Here is a 23,735-nt window from a genome sequence, read left to right on the forward strand (position 1 = left end):
AGCCCGGCCCCCCCGCTCATCCGCAGCCCGGCCCCCCCCCGCTCATCCGCAGCCCCCTGCGCCGGCCCGATCGCCACTCCCGCCGCTCCGATCGGTGATCAGAGCGGCGTGGCGATCGGAGCGGCGGGGGTTGCGATCGGGGCGGCGCAAGGGGCTGCGGTTGACCGTGGGGCCAGGCTGCGGATGAGCGGGGGGCCGGGCTGTGGGCGCGCGATCTTAAAACGATCGCAAAACGATTTTTCCGCACAATATATCGTACCGTCTAAACGCTGATCGTTATAAAAAAAAAAAATTGTTACTCCGACATCGTTAATTGTACGATCGGGCCAATTATCGTTTCGTGTAAACGCAGCATAAGCCACCAAGATTATACTTAGTCCTGCTAAATAGAGCAATATCTGATGGAAACAATCCAATAGAGAGCCACCCAAGGACATATCACCGGATATATATGAAATGGAGATTTTACATTAGCATACAACCTGCCATGTCTGTGTATGGGGCAGAGGATCCCAAAAACCCAACGCCTGTGCTGCACACAGCAGGTCCGTCAGGAGTGAATAAACTACAGTATGTACAAAGCTTGTTTTCGTATGTAGCATACTCACAGAGTGACGTGGACCCCTTGGTGGGAAATCCCTTGGTGTGGGTGTCCGGGTGTAGACAGTCCCCTTAGTGGCAGATGAATTAGGCTGCTGCGACTGTGCAAACATATGGAGGCAGAAGTGTGTAATTGACCATATCTGTCACTGCTTAGCTATGTTCCCACTACCTTTTTTCCTCACCATTTTTTAAAAGAAAAAAATAATGTCGGTCATTTCAATGTTTGGCTGCCCGTCAGTGCAATGATGGCTGTTGGTACATTATTCTAGTTCCAGAGGACAAATCGACCTTTGGATGTGTCTTCAATTGAAAAGTCCATTGAATTTAATAGTAAAAACAGTAAAAGGACGGCGAAAAAAAAAAGAAAAGAAACTGTGTGTGTGAACAACAAAAAAAATCTGGTGTTTGCAAAAGACGTCCGAATTCAATTCAGATTGTGCAGATATTGCAGTATTCATGCTTTTAGATATTTGCTATTATGTTATCATTTAGGGCGCACACGACAATTATTTTCGGACGTCTTTTGCAAACACCAGACATTTTATTGTTGTTCACACAGTTTTTTTTCCGCCGTCCTTTCACCGTTTTTAGCAGGACTAAGTATAGTACACGGAAAATGTGGAATGTAACGGATTCACAAACCTATTTAAATCTTCATGGTGTTTTAATGAAAAAGGTGTGTGGCCATGTCAGTACAGTACCGCAAAGATTTAAACACTTGCGATGCTCCCAACATCATACACATAAATGATACCAGGAGGTTCGTGAATCTGGTCCGTTGCATATGTTCTGTGCACGGACTGAATTCACGGAACGTGTGAATGCAATCTTATGGAGCCTTTACACAGAGAGATTTAGCTGAGATTTCTGAAGCCAAAGCCAGGAACAGACTATAAACAGAGAACAGGCCATAAAGGAAAGACTGAGATTTCTCCTCTTTTCATATCCATTCCTGGCTTTGGCTTAAAGAATCTGTCAGATAATCTCTCTGTGTAAAGGCAGCCTAGCAGCCTCTCTTACCTGTGTCTATCTATTGTGCTTGTAATGTAGTGTGGTCTCTATGGTACATTGCTTCTGAGCTGGTGGGCAGCACTTGTTATCTGTGGCACCCGCCTTTTCTTTACATTGTAGCCTGATCCACTTGTCATGTGCCAGTTTCCATAAATCTCCCTCATCTATACTGTTTTCTTATATAGTGTACATACACACCAATAACCGCATTAATGTGCACATACACACCTGAAGGAAACGCTCCCCCGCTCAGTCAGGGCAGGGAGCCGCCGCAGCCTGTCACCACACACCGTCCTTGTCTCTGCAGCCGTCGGGGCTGTTCTAGCAGCGGCCGCTAGGTGTCGCCGGCGGGTCACTGCGGATCCTGCCTCCAGTCCGCAGGGCTCCTGCGACTTTCATCCCGTTTCCACCTCCTCTTCGCTGTCCACACCTCCAGCCCGTGTATGGCCGGACAGCCCGGGCAGGGAGCCGGCTTGTGCAGCCAGGAGCAGAGCACGTTTGTCCGGGAAGGAGAAGGATAGGAGCGGACAGGCGGTGGAGGTGCTGCTGTGGAGGGCTCCCTGTATAGAGGTGAGTGCCGGCGGTGCAGCGCTGAGTATGCTGCCAGGCAGTCAGGGCACAGCACCAGGATACACCTGCACAGTAAGAACTTTATAGGTGGCACAGAGCCGGCATTGTTAGTGGTCAGGCACAGCCGGCTATTGTGGAGCAGACAGCAGGTGCGGGTATCCTCCGGGATCCTGGAGCACAGGCGGCTCCGCATTATCCCCGCCAGCTGCAGGCATCACCTGCGGCTCATACCGGATCAGCCTGCCGGGGCTGGGTACTGCACCGGGATACCCAGGGAGGTGGGCACAGACCTAGAGGTGGTCCACCAGATCTATACACAAGTCATCAGGGGTGACAGATGGGTAACCCATGCCCCCAGCAAGAGGCAATGGGCATCTACCTGGCCAAGTGCAGAGGGACACATCATGTGACTGGGCATCTACCTGGCCAAGTGCAGAGGGACACATCATGTGACTGGGCATCTACCTGGCCAAGTGCAGAGGGACACATCATGTGACTGGGCATCTACCTGGCCAAGTGCAGAGGGGCACATCATGTGACTGGGCATCTACCCGGCCAAGTGCAGAGGGGCACATCATGTGACTGGGCATCTACCTGGCCAAGTGCAGAGGTACACATGTGAATAGGCATCTACCTGGCCAAGTGCAGAGGGACACATGTGAACGGCATCTGCTGGGTCATTGCATTCTTCAGATGTAGCTGCAGATGGACCTGAAGGTGACTTCACTTCAAGTTCTTTGTGAATTTGCTTCTTACAGTAGGTAGTGCACCACTGAAAGCAATGGTGCTCATTTGCTTAAGCTGAAAGCCTCTTCATAATGCCTACCACCAATGTATCTGGCACAAGTGCCTCTTATTTAGCAGAGATTTCCACAATTTTTGCACATCGTAGCGTTCCTGTATTCCTTAAGCAACATGATCTTAGGAGGCAATACAGTGTATGCTACAGTACAGTTCTATAGTGCTGTATTGTTCACGTGTACATTAGTATTAGGAAATAAGCCCCATTGTATTCCTATAGACTGTATCTGTCTTTAGGTTGGTGTTACACACAATATTTGACCACCACTGCAGTTTTTCCCTTCCGTTTTTTTTTATCAAAACGAGGGGTGGATTTAAATAAAAATATCCAAACTATAGCTGTAGGACTTATACTCTTCCTTCCTGCTAAATGGACTTATAGCTTAAAAACAGTAACACACAGGCACACTCATTTACACCAGGGCTACACTTTGATTTTATGTGAATTAATGATTGATTTTAAAATATTACTTAAAAATAATTGACATGTCATAGGTTTGGCTTGGTCTGCTTCCTGCAGCTCTTTAAACTCCATGAAAGATCAGGTTAGAGAATGGAAAAGGGTCTTTGCACCCCAGCAGGGAGTTATCTACCATATACCTTTGCTGTATAGCTATTCTGCATTTGTGACATACCTCATACATAGACTCCCATGTTAAAATAAAATACCACAAGGCATCTTTTTTCCCTCTTTTTGTACAGGACCCAACTGGGTGGAATAGCGGAAAGGTTGGCACTGTTCCACCCAGCAGAAAAACTAAATTCCTACCACTTTTTTGGCCTCCATCAGGTGATTGGGGTCTATGGGTACAATTTGCTTTATGTGCCAGATCTCCCAATGCATAAAGCACACGGACACTACTAATATGTAGTGATGAGCGAATAGTGAGATATTTGAATATTCGATATTCGTACGAATATCCCGCGAATATTCGAATATTCGATCCCATTAAAGTCTATGGGAACAAGTATTCGATTAGTGAAAACATCTATTTGACCATTTGGAGGGTGAAACCGGAAGCTGGGGGATTTGAACGCTTATCGAATATTTATCGAATATTCGTACGAATATCGCATATTCGAATATCTCACTATTCGATCGAATATCTATTCGATCATCACTACTAATATGGTGTGAAAGGAGCCTAGTGATGACACTATAACAATATTACACTATGTCAGTTTTCACACACAGGCCTCATTTGTAATCTCTTCATATTTAACTCAACCATACACGATTCAGCTGCCATGGGGGATATCTACAAAGAGAAAATGTACTATATTCACACCTGTTAGAAAGTGTTATCAAGTATGCCTGCAGTGTCTGTGAGCCAGGGTTATATAAACCTCATGAATCACATAGAGCTGTCATACAGGAGCGTTAGAGAAACCTACAGTATATGATGGCATGTGTGCATATGATACATGGGTCACAGTGTGTCTGATTGGGAACTGCTATGAAATGTGGGGTAATGGGACACTTTTTAAGAGCGTAATTTGTGTGTGTGTATGGGGGGGGGGGGGGTTATTACAGTACTCTGGTGTCTTGCATACATTGAAAGAACAGATGTTAGCAGAAATACAAGGCAATGTAGTATTATATCTGATCACATTGATTCTGATAATACCACTTTCTTAGATGCACTTTCAATAAATTGTTATAACTACCATCCAGGTAATCATAACAATAATAAAATATTTATTTGTTATTTACTGAACCTCACTATAATGAATAGCATTGCTTTCAGAGGTGCAATGGGCTAGCAGTAGAAAACCATGGGCAGCATCATGGGTTCAGTGTGCTATTCTATTGATGTAAATGGAGATAAGTTGTTTTACCTCACACCACCTGAGCACAAGGGTTTTGCTGTTTTTTTAAAGAAAACAACTATGTTTTTCTAATCCTGAATAACACTAAAATGCTGTTACAATGTTTCTGTTTAAACAGTTTACCAAACCTGTTGAGGTGTGTTCATACTTTAAAGTTATTGTAAATTACTTTTGATATGTCATCAGGCATGTCAAAAGTTATTGATCACAGCTGGTCTCTGCACTGATAACACTGCTAAACGAAGATACAGCGAGACCCGCTGTGTGCAATACTTTGTACATATCTGAAAATTCACTGCAAAATCACATACAAAATGATAAAAAGGGCACATATAGGCATAGCTTAAGGGTGCGTTTACACAGAGAGATTTATCTGACAGATTTTTTAAGCCAAGGCCAGGAATGGATTTGAAAAGAGGAGAAATCTCAGTCTTTCCTTATGACCTGCTCCCTGTTTATAGTCTGTTCCTGGCTTTGGCTTCAAAGATCTGTCAGATAAATCTCAGGTAAACGCACTATAAGATAGACCTTGCTGAAGTTGCATCTCCTGATTGATCAATTTAAGTGCAATAAATGTCAACAAAAGATTGAAAACTTATCCCTAGGCTTTCCTTATGGTGCGTTTTACACAGAGAGATTTATCTGACCGATCTTTGAAGCCAAAGCCAGGAACAGACTATAAACAGAGAACAGGTTATAAAGGAAACACTGAGATTTCTCCTCTTTCCTGGCTTTGGCTTCAAAATGTCTCTGTGTAAACATACCCTTAGACACAGCTTTTGCACTCATTTGTGGGGTAAAAAAGGCTTCAAAACTGCTTTCTTGCTTTTTTTTTGTTGCTATTTTCTCATTTTACTTTGCCTTACTGTAGGTGTTTTAGCCTTGTGTTTTGTTTTTTTGTTCAGTAATGTGATTCTTTATAATGTGATTGCAGGTTTTCTTTCGAAGAATTGGGGGAAAAAACGCCAATTAACTTACATACTGTACATATAGTTTTTATTTGTCCCCCCTATAAGTCTATGGGGGAAAATGCCAATGTTTCTGTGGGAAAAAAAACATAGAACACCTCCTGCAATAAAAAACAAAAAACAAAACAGCAGATGCACTGAAAAAGTGTCAGCCTCTGCACAGTGAGTGATGATTACTGTCTATGCTGTGCTAGAGCCAATCACCATTACGGGTATACACTTTGGTGATGTGCCAACAAAGTTAATTGGGGGGAAGGGGGGGATTACTCCTGATCACATTGGACTGTGTTGTCCCGTTAACCAAGTGGAAACAACTACAGGATTTCTGTGGGGCACATTACTATGTTTTCTAACAAGGAATTAACCCTTTTCTCTAACCTGTATACCAGGTTTAATAGAATTTTTTATTTTGTCTCCAATCAGGCATACTGAGGATTTATCTGGAGTTTTATTTTGGTATTCCTGAAACATGAAAATTGCTTCCATCCTGTATTATAATCCCTGTAATTTACTTTTGTAGTGGTGATAACAACAGGGAAGTTTTAATTTAGACCTTATAGACATTGTCTTTGTGACAATATGGATTGAAGATCCCCATGATTCTCTATTCTCTGTATATTCTCATTCTTTCCCTGTCTGGGATACAATATACATACAGTATAGAGGAAGCTCCGGCTGAAAATATGACCCTGTAAGCAATCCTCTAGTGATATTTTCAGGAGTAAGCAAGCTCACACCATATCCTGTATGGGAAATCACATGAGCTTGTTGCTATATGGACAGCTTCATCTTTCATCTGACTAAGCCTGATGGTTGTAGCTTTCGCTCTTGCCTCTATTCCCATTAGTATAACACTATTACAGCGTGTTAGTGCATCATTATTCTCTGCCATACACACCCTTTTGCTTAATACTTCTGGATGAAGTCATGACATCATCAGTAGTTCATCTACTGTAACTGCATAGACTGAATAATAACACCAAAGTTATACTTCTGGTAACACTATTTGTATATAATTTTATTGTGTTATGATCATCTTTTGATATAAAAATCTGTCTACTTGGTTATTGTTACCATGTCTTCCTGTGTCTCAGGAGCTGACTTGGTTTTCATGCCTGAGTGTTGGACCTTCTTTCTGTGCCGAGAGCTTGGAAGTAGCATCTGTTTTGCTACACCGAGATCCTCCAGCGAGGATGAAACAGAAGAGAATGATCACCAGGTGGATGTGTCTGATGTCATCCAGCTCGTCCCTGATGACCAACCTGAGCTGGATACACAAGCGGGTAAGGAAACAATTAAACCAGATTTATTAGCAATGCTTTCTGCAATCAGGAAGAACATTTTGGAAAGCTGATATTTAGAGAGAAAGACATGTTTTATGTAGATGGGAACTTATTCACATGACTGTAGGTGGGATCAGTATCACTAAGATCCTGAATGTGACGATCCTAGCTTACTATTTGCACCTCTGTGTGACTATAAATTTACACCGAGACACACAGAAGGTTTTCTTTATGGATTGTTAAGGGATACAAGGGGAAAAAGTGTTACAATCCTGAAGTATTTGAATTGCTCAGAGCGTGAAGTTTTAATCACATTTCCAAATACAATACTGTCCCAATTAATAGAACAGTGCCAAGTAACACTACTATATAGTGCCTAGGACCAGAAGTAAAGAGCAAGTATATACACATGCAAAAGTGGAAAGGCATTGCACAGCGCCTTTAAATGGGGCACAAAAAGCATGCTCCATAGGTTTTCATTAAAACTTTTGCTTAGGGCCCTACTACACCAACAGATTATTTGACAGATTTTTACAGCCAAAGCCGGGATTGGATTTGAAAACAGGAGAAATCCAGTCTTTTCTTTATCGCCTATTCTGTTTATAGTCCATTCCTGGCTTTGGTTGCAAAAATCTGTCAGATATCTGTTAGTGTAATAGCTTTTAAAACCTTTCTGTAAGCTGATCAATGTTGACCTTAGATCTGGTTGTAAATCAATTTTGAGGACTATTCAGGAGAGGAGGGATAAGGGATGGAGACTGGAAAATCAGGCTGATTCTTAAGGATTACTCTATAAACAGGACACACAATATATGTAAGATGGTGGCTGTAGAAACGGTTTTGTTTTGTGTTTTTTGTACCATATTACATATAAAGCAAGAATTAGCAGATGCCTAGATGTAGATAGCTTTTAAGGAAGGCTATGTATGGCAGGGAGGTAGAGTCTCCTTAATAGTGAAGGCCCTGGGATGATTCTTTTTACCCATGCTGTAATGTAACATTTCCCCTTAAAGTTTTCCTAAACTTTTGCAATGATTTTCTTTTATGTACTGAATTCTGAAAAAGAAAATCAGTGTTTGTCAACAAAAAAAGTCTAATCTGTGTGAATAATGCCTAACAATGTCCCCTGATAAATAATGTATATGTTACACAAGGCCACTTCCTATTTGTTGCAGTATTGATCTCTGTGGAAACGTATCTGTCCTTAGAGCACATTAATGATCTCTGTTCTAAGTCTTAGGCTTATACCCAGAGCTGTGGGCAGGAGGCTGTACAGCGGTACATGTTGTCCCCTGTGATTCAGTAGTATAAATGTATGTTGAAGATTTATTCTACGACAGAATATTTACTTAGTTGAACTCGTATCAAACAGAAAAAGACCATCATAGGCTTCTGTGTAAAAAATGTAAGTCATACAGAGGTACTGTAGTGTCCCATAGAAGCATGTAGATACTTAATTATGCGTGCTTGAGGTTCGCTCATCTCTAGTCAGGGTACATCATGACAGGTATACAGGCCTCATGCACATGGCTGTACTAAAGCTCTAAACAATCTCCAAGCTGTACTCAGCAATAATACGGTATAAAGTATCTACAGGCTTCTATAGGACACTACTGTCCACTTTTCTGTCCCATATGATTTTAACTCTATCCTAGACTAAATCTTTAACATACACTTGTTATGACCCAATCTGTGTGAAATCCATTTGGGCTCAGGAAGCTTGTGTATGCAAGGATACAACCACGCCGGGTTGGTACTGTGCTCAGGCCCGATCAAATCCAAAAAAAGCTTGTGCACAGAACTGACCTGGTATAGTCGTATCCATGGATACCCAAACTTATGGTGCCAGAATAGATTTATGCTTATCGGGTCAGTGTATATGATGACAGGTTCACTTAAAGATTTATATAAAAAAAAAAAAAGAGAGAGAATGGAGATGTTATGGTCACGGTATTGGCACGAGGGTGCAGGGCTAGACCACGGGAACTTGAGCATTGGGACCCCAGGACAATTCTTCGTTGCCCTTAGTCAAGGCACCAATAACTAGACCAATGCCAGGGTTCAGAAACAACGGGAGTTGTGCGTTTATCAACACGGAGGTGGTCAATAGCAACAGTCTCTGGATGCAACCAGTGATAGACAGACTTGGATATAACTGAGCAAATGGGTGATGTTGCAACAGGCCATAGTGTAATAGTGTCACTTTGGGTGAGAGGAATCTTAACGGAGGATGAGGGTAGTAGTTCCCTGAGAATGATGCTGGGTGGAATGATACTGAGGAGAATACTTGCTGTTGAGGATGAGAAGAAGATAGCGACTGGAGAACGGTACCCGGATCTTGAAAAGAAGGGAGAATCTTGAGAATGAGACTGGTCAGGACTGGACCGGAGTATGTCTCTGAGATAGTGGAGAGGATCACACTAGGTTGCGCCTTTCTTGAGGAGCAGCAGAGAACACGTCCTTCCCTCTTGAAGGTAGAGGGAGAACAACCAACTAGAAGGGGAGTGAACAACTGACCCTAGCCAAAAGCTTGACGGCTATTGGGGTTACTATGGCAGCCGGGGAAAGCCACGTGACACTAGGCCGTTTGCTTCACCACACCATGTGACAAGCACATAAAAATATGCAAATTAACATACATAGGAGAATATGAGGAATACAAAGGATGATACCAAACTTGAACACTGGGGGGTGCAATATAAGCTGAGCTCTTTGCAGTGGCCATTAACCTGTTCCAGTACTATAATATATAGAATCTTTCCTGTACTGGGACACTGCATACTCACCCAGCTCGATTCCCTGCAGCTGCTGTTTGATAGCTCTCGTTTCCCTGCTGATTATCGCCTCTATCTGATCCCTGTAAAAACTGCTTGCTCAGCCAGTCACTGACTAAGGTGAGTCAGCACTGTGGCCTTGTCAAAAGTTTTGATTAATGGGAATCGGGGTGCTGAGACCCTCAATGATCACTAGAATAGGTGTGCAGAAGTGCTCATCTGACTGCTGTGCTGGTTCGTTTTATCTCTGCGTCTCTTGGCTCTGCTTGGAGAGCAGCTTGAGCAGTGCACAGATGTATACAAAGTATATGGAGTTTCTATAAATCCGTACACTGCCCATGCAACTAGCACAGCAGAAATGAATAGGCACAGCACTCAGCTAAGTAATTCTGATCACCCATTTTTAGTGATTGGGGGGGGGGGGCTCAGCACTCGGATCCCCACTTATCAGAGGGAATTATATATAAAAAAAATCCACAGAAAGTGAAGACATTGCTCTTAGTATAAGGCTCTGTCACTTCTGAGCTATAAATTCTGTATAGGTTGGAGCCATAATATTGTTCTGAGCAGTGGCAATTACCCCACTAAATAATAATGGGGTGAGACATTTTGACAGCATAGGTGACTTACACGTTTTAGAAACGTAGGTAAGCAGACAGTTGTGGTAAGTGTTCCCTTAAGCGGCATCATCACCATCTGTATTGAGGCATTTTTATACATATTCCACTCGTCTTAAATGCGCAGTCACAAAATCCGTAAATATTTGATAAGTGCCCCCAAAACCACAGCAACAGCCTCAGTAAATAGACGACAAAATACATCGGCATTCTCCTGTTAGGGAATTTTCACTGTTTCTATCTGTGTTGCCTCTGCATAAGTAAAATAACTGTTCCACAGTTTTTAGCTGAAGGATCTGAAGTATTACCTGTATAACCTGTACAATATATAATGTATACGAGGATTATTTTCTGTAGTATTCTGCAGGATGTGGTAATTCTTTACTGTCTATTTTCTTCTTTGTGCTTTCTGGAAGTAAATAGCAGTGTCACCTTGCATAAAATGTCTTAGAGTATGGTTTAGTAGTAAATGGTCTTAGGTTGTTCTATAAGGTGATAATCTATGGGCTGCCATACTGATTTACTTAGCATGTACTCATCATGGCAGATGTCATTGGAGGGCATGGCTAGCTTGATCCTAAGGTCATGTGAGGTGAGAAGGGCTTCTCCAGCAAGGATCTGAATTAGACACTGACCGTGCACCATTCAGGACTATTTTAGTACATGACATCTGATTCAGTACTGCAATAATGAATGATTTGGCAACACTGGAGTGTGACCTTATTTCACTTATATACACAATATAAAGTACAGGGATAGGACACACACAATTATATTATCATTCATCAGGCACTTTATATATGTGCTTGTCTGTATATAATATAGCATGATATACAATAGGATATTCATGTTATGGAAGACTGTAAAAGCCTTTAGCAATGTGTATCCTGTGTTTGCAGCAGATTCTATTAGCCTTTCCCACCCTGCTGAATCCCTGGACAGAATGACATGCCCTGGGATAGGAATATGATAGTGAATAGTAACGCCTCACATTCTTTTCATAATATTACATATTCATTATGATTCAGCCATGTTACATAATAATCTCATGTAATAAAATCTACAAGCAAAAAGACAGTATTGTGGTATACACAAAGTCCAGAGTTACAAAACCAGTGGCTTCATTTCCCATTGTCTCAATATCACAATGTTTCTTTAATGTTGCTCCTCTTTCAAAAACTAGTGACTAATAACTAATAACTACTAGATCTTTTACAGACAAAAAGAGAAAGAAGCTGCTGCACCTCACACCTATGACTGACACTAATGCCTCTCGGCTACATTTAAAAACCAACGCCAGGATGTTGGTATATAATTTGATCAAACCATATTGCCTCATGTACCACGTGCAGGTCTCCTGGCCCACATGAGTTCCTACACTAACTCAACACCGTGTCAGTCAGCGACCGCCAACCCTATGGCCTCCCTTCCCTGCTTTGCGCTTTGCGGGGTTTAAGGTCGCACACAGTTTTGAGTTAGTGTAGGGACTCATGTGGGCCAGGGAACCTGCACGTGGTGCATGAGGCAATATGGTTTAATCAAATTATATACCAACATCCTGGCATTGGTTTTTAAATGTAGTCGAGAGGCGTTAGTGTCAGCCATAGGTGTGAGGTGCAGCAGCTCCTTTCTCTTTTTGTCCGTACTAGATCTCTTACATACTGTAATGTTATTATAGCATAAGATTATTTTAATTCTAGTGGATTGTAATTGTGGGGAAATACTTTCTTTCTAATCCATTAACCACTTGTCATCGAGGTGTTGGCCCCTGTCCGCAGCCTATTAACAGAACAGGCGCTTCTATACATTTCCCATATATTTTGCTGATGGTGGGGAATTTGTAAGGGAAAAAATGCCAAAAAGAACAACATACCAGGGATAGCTATGTACTTATTTGCAAAGTATAAAAGTGATTTTAATGTGCAGCTTAATTTGAAAGGAAATCTCTACTTATAGAAAGTTAACAAAACTTTGTATGTTGTCAAACCAAAAATGATAGAAGTATTAAAGGGAAGTTATACTCTATCCACATTATCCATGGGCTCTGGCATACATATAATAAAAGATAACAAGGAAGGGTTTGATGACTGGGACCCACTATCTGAGCTGGATGGAGCAGTACTGGAAATGGTTCACTGAGTGAGGCACAAACACTGAGAACTCCTCTTTGACTCTTCATTACAGTAGGAGACCTAAGATTGTGTATAATCCACTGCACGGCTAACTACAGCACACTGTCAGCACCTCGGGCAGGGATCGGTTGCTAAAAGATGCCCTTTAAGTATTGAGGCCTCATGGTGAGCTCTTTAATCCTGCTCTTCAATTAGCTACTGGTTTGATTTTGTAAATCCCCAATAAACTTATTTTTCCACTCTAAGGCTATGTTCACATAACTTTAGAAATATTGAGGTTCGCTCATCTCTAAACATGATCATTATTTTCAGGCATCTTTTGCAAACAGCGGAAAAAACGTTTTGTGAACATAGCCTAATATTGTAATCACTTATATGACCAATTTCAAAAACTCCCCCTTCGGGCATTATTTTTTTTTTATGTGAATGATTATTTACATAACATTATTATTATTATTATTATTGTTATTGTTATTATTATTATTGTTGTTGTTATTGTTATTATTGTTATTAGTATTATTATTATTATTATTGTTGTTGTTGTTATTGTTGGTATTATTATTACCAATGATAATTATTAAGCATATTATTTATCCTTATTAAAACTATACTGTTACATCAATGTGATTTTAGCATGTTCTGTAGAGATGGAGGACTGAGGAAGCATAAACAAGGGTCCTGTGTGTCTGCTGAGATTCTGCAGGACACATGCATGATTAAATCTGCAAGATGGCCCCCAGATAAGGGAACATATTAACTTGGATCAGGAAGGTCATCCTTATAATTCATGCCTGTTCTATAGCCCCTTTCATCTTTAGGAGTATTATTTGCTCCTGCACTCCATCCAACTTTAATTGGCCTCTAATTGTATCATTAGATTTGTCTTTCTGTGTTTATTGTGCCAAGAAGAATATTACAGAAGATACAAATCCCAAAAGTGCTTGTGGCACTATTATCAGGGCTATTATATGTGTATGATCTGTCTATTACGTCGTATGATCAGGCACAACTTTAAATGTTTACAGTGTTGTTTAACATGAACAGGTAATGCACATTGCAGTCTATATGTATACAGTGTATTGTTCTGATAAGCTCCCAGACATACAGTATTGTGTTTATCCACACCATCTACTTCACTTGCTTTATTGAAAGATGAACAGCTCTACATTAATTTCTCATATAATGCACCAGTACATTTATGTATTTAAATCAGCACCAAATATCATACAGCAGATTCAAACCTGATCTTGAGGTGTGTTTTTTTTTTTCTCAGGACTTTTTTTTGCCAGTGTCAGCATACTTTAAGGCTTCATTCCCACTGAGCAAAACTAGCGGAATTTCGCAGCGGAATGCCGTTAGCCTCCCTCTCATAATGGGAGTCTATGGGAGGCGCGCTCTCCTGCTTTGTCTGTGCTGAAGAATGAACATGTTCATTCCTCAGCGCGTGCACACTACGGAATTGCCGCGTATAACCCGCGGCATATTCTGTCGCTCGTCCCCGCAGGCGGCGGCGCGCATTTCCGCCCGTGCCATAGACACTATTCTGTGCACGGGCGGATTACGCATTCCGCTGAAAGAATTGACATTCTTTAGACGGAACGCGTAATCCGCCCGTGCACAGAATAGTGTCTATGGCACGGGCGGAATACGCCACGGCTCATACGCGACAATTCCGTAGTGTGCACGCACCCTAAGGGTGCGTTTACACAGAGAGATTTATCTGAGTTTTTGGAAGCCAAAGTCAGGAATGGATTTGAAAAGAGGATAGATCCCAGTCTTTTCTTTATTACCTGATCCCTGTTTAAAGTCTGTTCCTGGCTTTGGCTTCAAAGATCTGTCAGATAAATCTGTCTGTGTAAACACACCATAAGGGGCAGCAATCAGGATGTTTTATTTTACTCTGACCAAGAAAAAAGGTACCTGCAGCAGATAAGCAGGTGCTAAGTTTTATGTATTAAAAGGGGTGTATGGTGGTATAATCTCATAGTCCTGCCCCATCCATTTCTGAGGCAGCAGTGAGCTTCTTTCCCACTGTCTTTGTTGTTGATGTTCTTAAAATCCGACTAGCTGTGTGGCTTAGTTCAATGGCTAAAAAAACCCCTTCTATCCCACAGTTAATGTGGAAACAGTGAAGCGTCTGGTTTACTTTTTGCTAACTGAAGGCTTATAGCTATCTCCCCCAATTTCCCCCATACAGTACATATGCACATCTGACATCTGGGAGATAACTACCATCTTAATCTATTAAATGCAGACTGCACCCTTAAAGCATGTCATTGACAGCTTGAGCTGTTTTAAAAGGAATTTTATAGTAGAGGTGTCGGCTCTATAGGAAATTAAAGTATTTTTGTTTTATGAATGGACTTTGGGATAAAATCTCACTCGTTTATATTCCCAGATGGCTCCTTTTAACAGTTCTTATGATGATAATGGACAGAGTGCTAAGAAAGTTATTAGAGTGCCAAAATAATAAGTCAAATGGTGCACACAACAACAACAAAATCGCTTAGACTATTTCTTGTTCCTACCCGGCCACTGTCCTCAAGGCATTATCATGTAAGTGGTGGTATAATGTCTTTTGACCCACGGGAGTGAGTAGTGACTCTCTGCAGCTGCCAGATGCTCATGTAGCAACATGGAAGATCTGCCTGTTCTGCTGGTAGTCTGGATGATCTCCACATATGTCTAGAGACCATTGCACTCATATAATGTATGATTGCATTGTTATTAGAAGAGTCATGTGGCTTAATTGAGAACTGCAATTGCCAACATAAGTTTTCATTATTTTTTGCAGACTCTGGTCTCTTTACTAGATAGGAGCACTAGACCTTTACATAGTGACCATTATTTCTGTACATGTGTTATTATGCTGGCAGGTAAGATTCTGAGTGTTCTCATATAAATGCTGCTGTGATAGTCATTGGAGAGTTGTCTGTGACTCCAGACTTGCTGGCATCTGTTGTTTCATCCTATTCGATAAGGGAGCAGTAGTTTTTCTAAGGATTTCTTCTCCCTATGGGTTTCTTGGTTGCTTTGTTAGTCAGCTGAAACGTCCCTAGGGTGGCACATTGCAAAAACAAATGCAATACATGACAAGCTTCTTCCATGGATCAATGAGATTAAGATTTTCAAAGGAAGTTTTACTATTTTATAAAAAAAAAATGACAGGGCTTGTTGATACATTTTGCTTCATGTTTATCCACTTATATTAATGGGGCTATATTATATGCTGCTGTCAAAGTGATTTTGCGAGTGAGTAGACTAGATTTTGCTATAATACTGGATATACAGAGAATCTTTTAACATGAAAAATGATAGTTCTATCATGTTTAAACTCTCTAATGTCTTTTAAAGCATTACCTAATAAAGGAGCCTCTCCACTGAACTGATATCAAGGGGTTTTCCAATAACAGGGATGGGTTATAATTTTACCCTAGTAATAAGTAACCTTTGCCTGATTTGTTTTTTATGCTGGGGGAGCATCCTTTGATCACATAACTATGGGGCTCCCATCCAGACTACATATCTCATCAGCTCAGTTTTCACAGAAGCAGGGAATGTAACTCTTGCTACTGATTGTATATACTGTAACTGTCTATAGCAGTGGTGCTATACTGTTGCACCCGTGCTCTGTAATTATGGTAGTTATTCACTTGTCCCTACATATTTAATGCTGCTTATATGAAGAACAATTTTGTATTTTATCTTTTAAATTTTATGTCCATCACAGCTTACAATTTTTGAGTAAGCTTTGTGTCAATAATTTACAAGTAATGTACATTTCTTCCTGCTGTCACTGTTAACTAAAATAAGGGTACGTTCACATACGGTCTTTATAGCAAATCAAAGATAATCGTGGTATAATGTATTGGATAATGTAAAGGTGAAAGGATATTTGTATTGATGTTTTTATATTTCTTGTTTCAAAAATTATAAAACGTAAGTTATAAAAAAAAAAAAAGTAATGGGGGGATATTGGTCAACTGGGGCACTGGGCCTACCTCCAGAGCACCAGACCTGCTAACTAGCGTGTACCGAAAAATAGAGATATTTGTAGAATGGCACAACAGATCACTGAATGAATGGCACCTCTGGAATAAGTACAGCAGCACTGATCACAAAACTGTATCAGCATGTAGGCTGATAGATTCACTTTAAAGTTCCATTTACACATACAGGATCTGTCACAGATTTGATACTGCAGATATCATTGTAACTAAATTGAAACACAGCATAAAATTAGCTGCAGATCCTTTACATGTTGTGTGTACCCTAGAAGAGAGTTAGTTTGAACAAAAGCAAAATAATCGGTGAAATGAAGAGTACTCGAAGAATATGCAAAATACACATTGTCTTGAGGCAGCACAGAAGGGATGTTCTATCTCCTAGTGTCCTCCCTAGAACTGCCCACCTAGAACAACTAAGCTATTTAGAGTAAGCTTAACTGCATATGTGTTTTTTTTTTTCTTGCTCTGTCCCTTCCAGAGGCAGAGGAGGCAGTGTCTTCCCTCACTGGGGTTCACATCAGAGGGATTGACAACAGCAAATCAGACCTCAGTCATATTCAACTAAAACCAAGCGAATAGTCCATGAATCCTGTCTATTTCAAGCAGATTTTAGACAGATAGGACTTTACGGCAACCGGATCCAATTGTCCCCAGTCCCCAGGTTATGCTCTTTGAACAAATGGCCCAATCTGGATGTCCTTTACCATGTCTTGGTAGTGAAAATCTCTTTACATCTATCTCCAGTGCCTCAAATTCCCAAAATCCTGGCCAAAGTGAGAAGGTACAAACCACAGACCTTCCTAGTGACCCCCTACTGGCCTTGCAGAGTCTGGCTTCCAGTCCTGTTGGAGCTGTCACAGGGCCTCTATTGGACATTACCACCTCACAAAGATGTACTGTACCAGAAGAGGTTCCTATATCCACAAATTCACAAATTACATCTAAAGGTCTTTTGCTTTAATCTGACAATTTAGGAAGCCAAGGGCTGCATAAGTACATAATCACCAATCTGTTGGCAGCAAGAAAGCCTTCCACAAGTGCTACCTATAGAAAATTGTGGAAAACGTGTGGGTTCAGCAGCATAACCAGGAAGACATTGTTGTCTTTGTCATCCTGCAATTTTTTCAGAGCGGCTTTGATAAAGGTATGAAAGCAAATACCTTAAGTTCACTTATGACTACCATCAATGTGTTTACAGAGGGGAAGTTCTCTAATCAGCCGTTAATAACAAGGTTCTTCAAGGCCTTAAAAAATCTGAGGCCTACTCTAAGATCTCTAGTTGCTGCATGGGACTTAAGTCTTATTCTTAGAAGTACTATGTCTTCTCCATTTGAGCCCCTGAATGAAGTGGATTTCAAGTGGCTATCATACAAAGCTCTGTTTCTGGTGACTATAACATAAGCCAAAAGACTCTTGGAGCTGCAGGCCCTATCTTCATGTGCTTCTTACCTCAAGTTTGTTCCTGACTGAGTAAGCCTAAGAATTGTGCCCTTATTTGTTCCAAAAGTTGGGTCTGATAACAATATCAATAATGAAACCTGTGGTCTTTCCAGATCCAAAAATGAAGAAGATTACACAATTAAGATATCAAGAGAGCTCTTCTCCTTTACACATCTAGGGTTGCCCCTTTTCGTCTGTAGGAGAATTTGTTTCAAACAAGGGGAAGAAGGCCTCTAAAGACACTCTCGCTAAGTGAATAAAGATGTTGAACTACGAAGTGTATAGACTTGAGGGCAAAGAACCGTCCCTTTCCTATCAAAGCCCACTCATGCTATCTCCATGTCTTGGGAAAGTTCCTCTTCAGGAAGTATGCAATGACGCATCTTGGTCTTCAGCATCTACATTCTCTAAACACTACAGGCTGGACATCAGTGACCAAAATCCAGCCTTTGGTACAGTAGTGTTGAGTGCAGCTTTACAAACTTAACCTCTCCCATGTATTTGTTGTGTTATGCTATGCATATCCCTTCTGTGCTGCCTGAGGACAATGAGGAAAGTCAAAATTTGTACCTGTAATTTTTCTTTCCTCAAGTCGGAAGGCAGCACACAAATACCCACCCAGTAAATGTTAATTTTGCATAAGTCTGGTCTATTCATTATACATGTGTAGTGGTGGTTGCTGGATATTTATGCTGTACCCTAACTCTAATTAGCTTAATTGTTCTAGGTGGGCAGTTCTAGGAAGGACACAAGGGGATGGAACATGCCTTCTGTGCTGCATTCTTGAGGAAAGAAAAATTAAAAGAAAAAAGGTAAAAATTTTACTATTTCAGCTTATTTTGGTAATTATTATGCTTTTGTAATTATTACACTATGTAATGGTGTTTTACCTCTATTCTAATTGGACTTTTAGTGAGAAATGTATTCCTTTTTATGGTGTCCATCATTATAATTCATCTACTTTAGCACAGAATCCATTTGAAACATTTTGTACTTTAATAATTATTAATTTCAAAGTAAAGATATTTCTGTGTTTTGGATTATTGAGTATTTTTGGATTGTTATGCTGTTCTTAGGAGGATGGAAAGCTGAAGAGGGCAGGTTTCATGTGAAACAGATGCTAGGGAGGTCTATACTAGTTTCCTGATTATATAAAGGAAATAATCAAATAAAGACGGATGTTTTTCTATGATTAATTTCTGAAGACACTTTTTTCCCATGCATCAGGGTTTTTTTTCATGTACAATCATTCACAACATTTTTGATGTTGCACAGGGGGCAACATTAAGTAATAAATACATAGAAAGAGGGGAAAAAAAGTACACCGTGGTGCTGCATGTGTATGTACAAGCTTATGTACAACTCTATTTAGCCTCTATATATAAGGCACAGGCTTCTGCTGACAATCGTCCAATGGTTCTGGCTGGGTTCTTGGAATAGCGGTGGATTCCAACTGGCACCAAAACCCTTTTTCAAATGAGCCCAGTTTCAAAATTTTCAAAGCCCCGCACACTGATGAGCAAAATACCGGTAGGAATGAAGCGTTCCTAAAGAGCACCATGTTGGGAGGTTTTGTATAGAGGGTAGGGAAAGTGCAGTGTGTCCACATTTTCCAGGCAGCCGAATGGCTGCATCCATCTTCTCCAGCCACCAGGGGTGAAATGCCCGAGCGTTCAGCGTTTTTGCTAACCCAAACCTACTGAAATTTGCTTTCATAGACATGTGAATAGGATTTAAAGAGTCTGAACATGCTGCAAATCTGTGTGTTATACAGTAACCTGTAGGCAAGAATATGGACAGTGGTAGTGGGATTTCAGGCCACATTTGGTTTTCTATTGACCTTCATGTGTTTGTTTGGAGCCTGCCTGACCAAAACTACTAGAAACTTTGATACTTTGGCCAGTTAAGTAAATATTTGTTTAGTAATGCAGCTCCTAATTGATATTTTCTTTTAAAGCCCCAGTTAGGAAGTAGGAAGACATCAAACTGTAGAGCTGAATGTTTGCTTTTTCACTCATTGAGGTCCTTTTTTTTTTTTTTTTTTTTTGCTTTCCATTAGAAGCAGCAACTTCATAAAACAAAATTTAAGCAAATAGAGAAATATCTGGATTTTTCAGTATATGAAATGTGAGATGCCCAACTCTCTCCATGTAGGAGTTGACTGTTGATGATTCTTCATCTTGTGCTTTTACTGTTACTGTAAAAGGGCAGTGGAGCATAAAATGTAGTTTAATAAGACATTCCAGGTACTGTGGGATCCATTAGGTTCTCATTAAGTTAGCAGTTTAATAATAGTGACTGTTTAGATAGCGTGCCCCTTCTGCCGAGTATAGATATCACCTCTTACTATATAACAAATAGTTGAAACAAATGTGTATTCTAAAGGTGAACTATTAAGCCATTCACAAGTAGAATTATGATTAAAATAAGTGATATTGATCAAAATTGTTTTCTGTAAGTAAGAGTAATCATTGTATAATGAAAAAGACTTTCTTAGGCTAGGTACACATTTACACATTAAGATGATCTGGAGCTGTCATAGATGCAACAAGCTGGGTCCAATGTATCTGGCATCATCAGGTGCCCCATGGACTAAAATAAGGAATGCCATTGGACCAACATAGAGACTAGTGATGAGCGAATACTGTTCTATTGAATAGATATTCGATCGAATAATGAGATATTCGATATTCGTAGGAATATCCCGCGAATATTCGATAAATATTCGATACGCGTTCAAATCCCCCAGCTTCCGTTTTACCCTCCAACTGGTCAAATAGATGTTTTTCACTAATCGAATACTTGTTCCCATAGACTTTAATGGGATCGAATATTCGATCATTCATGTGATATTCGTACGAATATCGAATATTTGAATATCTCACTATTCGCTTATCACTAATAGGGACCAAGTGGCATAGTTGGAAAAAGGAAAAACAATGCTGCTTGATACATTATTTGATTCGACATAACAACAATGGATAGCAACTATGCCAGATCAATGTACATGCATTAACCTGACCTCTTATATTTAAATCCCCCCCCCCCATTTTGAGCTCTCTTTTTTTCTGATAATTGCATAAATTAAATACTGAATTCTTTGTTATGGCCAAGAGTTTGCTAGCACTGTATCCAGACTAAAGGGTTGCATCCATCTTTAATAACCGTAGGGCGCATAAACGGGAAGGAACACTGGTCTCTGCTGAATCACTGCCCTCATGCCCTATCCAGGATCTACACCAGCTGGTGTAAATTTTTAACTTGTTGTAGGGGGAAAATCATTACAAATGAGCAGTGGGGATAAGGTGGGGCCAACCTCTTTCAGGTTCCTATGCAACTTTCATAGCTGCCGGCCAGACATTCACTTGGCCAACAGCTGTCTCTCCCTATCACTAGAAACACTAACTTTTGGCTCTACAAGCATTCACTTGTTCTGGGGAAAGAGGCTTGGTGGGGGTGTTAAGGTTTATCTGTTTGTCTATGACATAAACGTGTGCAATAGGGTTGATGTTTCTGCAGATGTCTGTAATATGGAAAATGATTTTACTGGAAAATATGTGAAAATAATGGGGACTGCAGTGAGTAGTGTGTTTGCAGTTCTGTGTTATTCAGGATTCCTGAAGACAAGCATGTAGCGGTAGTGATTTCTGAAAGCCTATGATTCTCACTAGTTTAGCCAGGGTATAAGGAAAGCAGTAAGATGCTTTGCAGCATAGCTAGAGGTATAACTAGAAGGAAGAGGGAGATGCAGTGTTGTTACATTGATAATTGTAATTCATAATAATCATTTGGTCTTATTCAGGAAATTCATCTTCATATACTCTGCTAGAAAACTGTTAATGGGGAGAGCTATTATCTTCTGAGCAAAAAAAGTTACTAAGGCCTTATTCACACGTTCCGTAATTTACGGATCCGTATTTCCGTATCCGAGTTAGTGCACATTGAAGTCTATTGGGCTATTCACACGATCAGTAGCAGAAATGGATGAAAATCAATCCGTAAAAAAAAAAGGACATGTCCTAGTGCGGACCGGGTGCGGACCCAGATTTTTTCACGGATGCTCTCATTGACATCAATTGTCTACGGATTGTTTGCGGATTGCAACATGTTTGGCATCCGTATTTCCGTAGAAAAATATGGATAACTCATGCTCCTATTGTGCACAGCAGTATATAGAAGTGCTGGGATCTATAGTTCTCCGGATCTCCGGGCGGACAGCTGACGGAATTCCGCGGACATTTTCCGCGAGAATTCCTCAGTCTGAACCTGCGGCTGCATCAGACCCCCTCCTGCGGCTGCATCAGACCCCCTCCTGCGGCTGCATCAGACCCCCTCCTGCGGCTGCATCAGACCCCCTCCTGCGGCGGCATCAGACCCCCTCTGCGGCATCATCAGACCTCCTCTGCGGCGGCATCAGACCCCCTCCTGCATCATCAGACCCCCTCTGCGGCATCAGACCCCCTCCGGCGGCATCAGACCCCCTCCGGCGGCATCAGACCCCCTCCTGCGGCATCATCAGACCCCTCCTGCGGTAAGGATGCGATCTCCTATGCGATCCTCCTGTGCCGTTCTGCCTTCAGTGCTCTTAATTGATTCATTGATACTTTCCTAACCACATAGTAAACACCAATTTATTGAGCTAATTGGTAATGATGATTGGCAGCTGGGCTACAAAGGTACAAGTACCAATTACCTATCTATCCCTCTGGTCTTGACTGTGATCATCAGGGGAGAGAACCCTTTAAAGTTTAGAGTTCTTTTTAATTGTATGTGTAGTTGTATGGTATTTTTACTTGATAGTGGGGGTCAAGATATCCCCCCCTCCCTGGGGATATGTAGATCAAGCCCATTTGAGGAGCATTTGATGTCCTATTCATACTGGCACTGCGTCTTCTAGTTTGTTTTAAAAGTATAAGCAGGGCTCTGAAATACATATTTATTATTTAAACCTGTATATGTATTTATTTTAATGGCTCCTACATCGCCCAGTAAAGACCAGAATATGTTGTAAATGTCATTTTAAACACATTTCAGGCAAGGTACTTTTAGTTTGATAAGTGAAATGGAACCCTCTTGGTATAAATGAGGCTTTTCCGCCTGCTCTGACCTCAGGACTTCCTCTTGGCAAACATATTGATGGGAAGTGGTCAGTATAATTCAGACAGTGTGACATAGGGAATGTCAGTGATACAACAGGAGATATTTTGCACTAGACAAAAATATTCCACCCACCCCTTCCACTCTGCCATTCTCTCCTCCATGGAAGACCTAATAGTTACAGAGGAAGTTGTGATTGATGACAAGAAATTAGGGCTGATATCAGCACTAAACTGATAAGAACCATCATTCCCATAATGCAGGACTTCAGGACGTTGCATACATTACTGATACAGCAGCACTATTTAAAAAAAATGTCTGAACATTTATGAAATTTTTTCCCTATTTTATTTTTTCACGGGCCCTCAATGTTTTATTGGTGCAGGTCCAACACATCTTACATCCTTTATAAACCCAACTGTGAGCTCACCATTTACATAACTGCTTACACAAGCACGGTGGCTCATCCATATAGGCAGCTGTGCCTGGTACGGCAGTTCCTGTTCACTTCAGGTGCATGGCCTCACTGAGGTTTTATAAAACATAAATAGTTTGTTAGGGTACATGGATATGATATCACAGGGGGCTGTCCACTCAGGACG

General features: G+C 40.9%; 1 protein-coding gene across 5 annotated transcripts in view; it reads left to right on the top strand.

Moving 5' to 3' along the window:
* Positions 1-2,038: 2,038 nt before the first annotated feature.
* MCF2L (MCF.2 cell line derived transforming sequence like) overlaps positions 2,039-23,735 on the top strand; it is a 176,850-nt gene continuing 155,153 nt past the window's right edge. For 3 of the 5 annotated variants that reach the window (XM_069970783.1, XM_069970786.1, XM_069970791.1), the window contains exons 1-2: positions 2,039-2,184; positions 6,878-7,066. In XM_069970783.1, coding sequence (XP_069826884.1) covers positions 6,895-7,066 — 172 coding nt within the window. In that variant the 5' untranslated portion in view covers positions 2,039-2,184; positions 6,878-6,894. Of the gene's footprint in view, positions 2,185-6,877; positions 7,067-23,735 lie in introns of those variants that run through there. The other 2 variants (XM_069970794.1, XM_069970789.1) reach the window with 2 other exon arrangements.

The sequence above is a fragment of the Dendropsophus ebraccatus genome, chromosome 5, assembly GCF_027789765.1.
Source record: "Dendropsophus ebraccatus isolate aDenEbr1 chromosome 5, aDenEbr1.pat, whole genome shotgun sequence".
NCBI classification, from domain to species: Eukaryota; Metazoa; Chordata; class Amphibia; order Anura; family Hylidae; genus Dendropsophus; species Dendropsophus ebraccatus.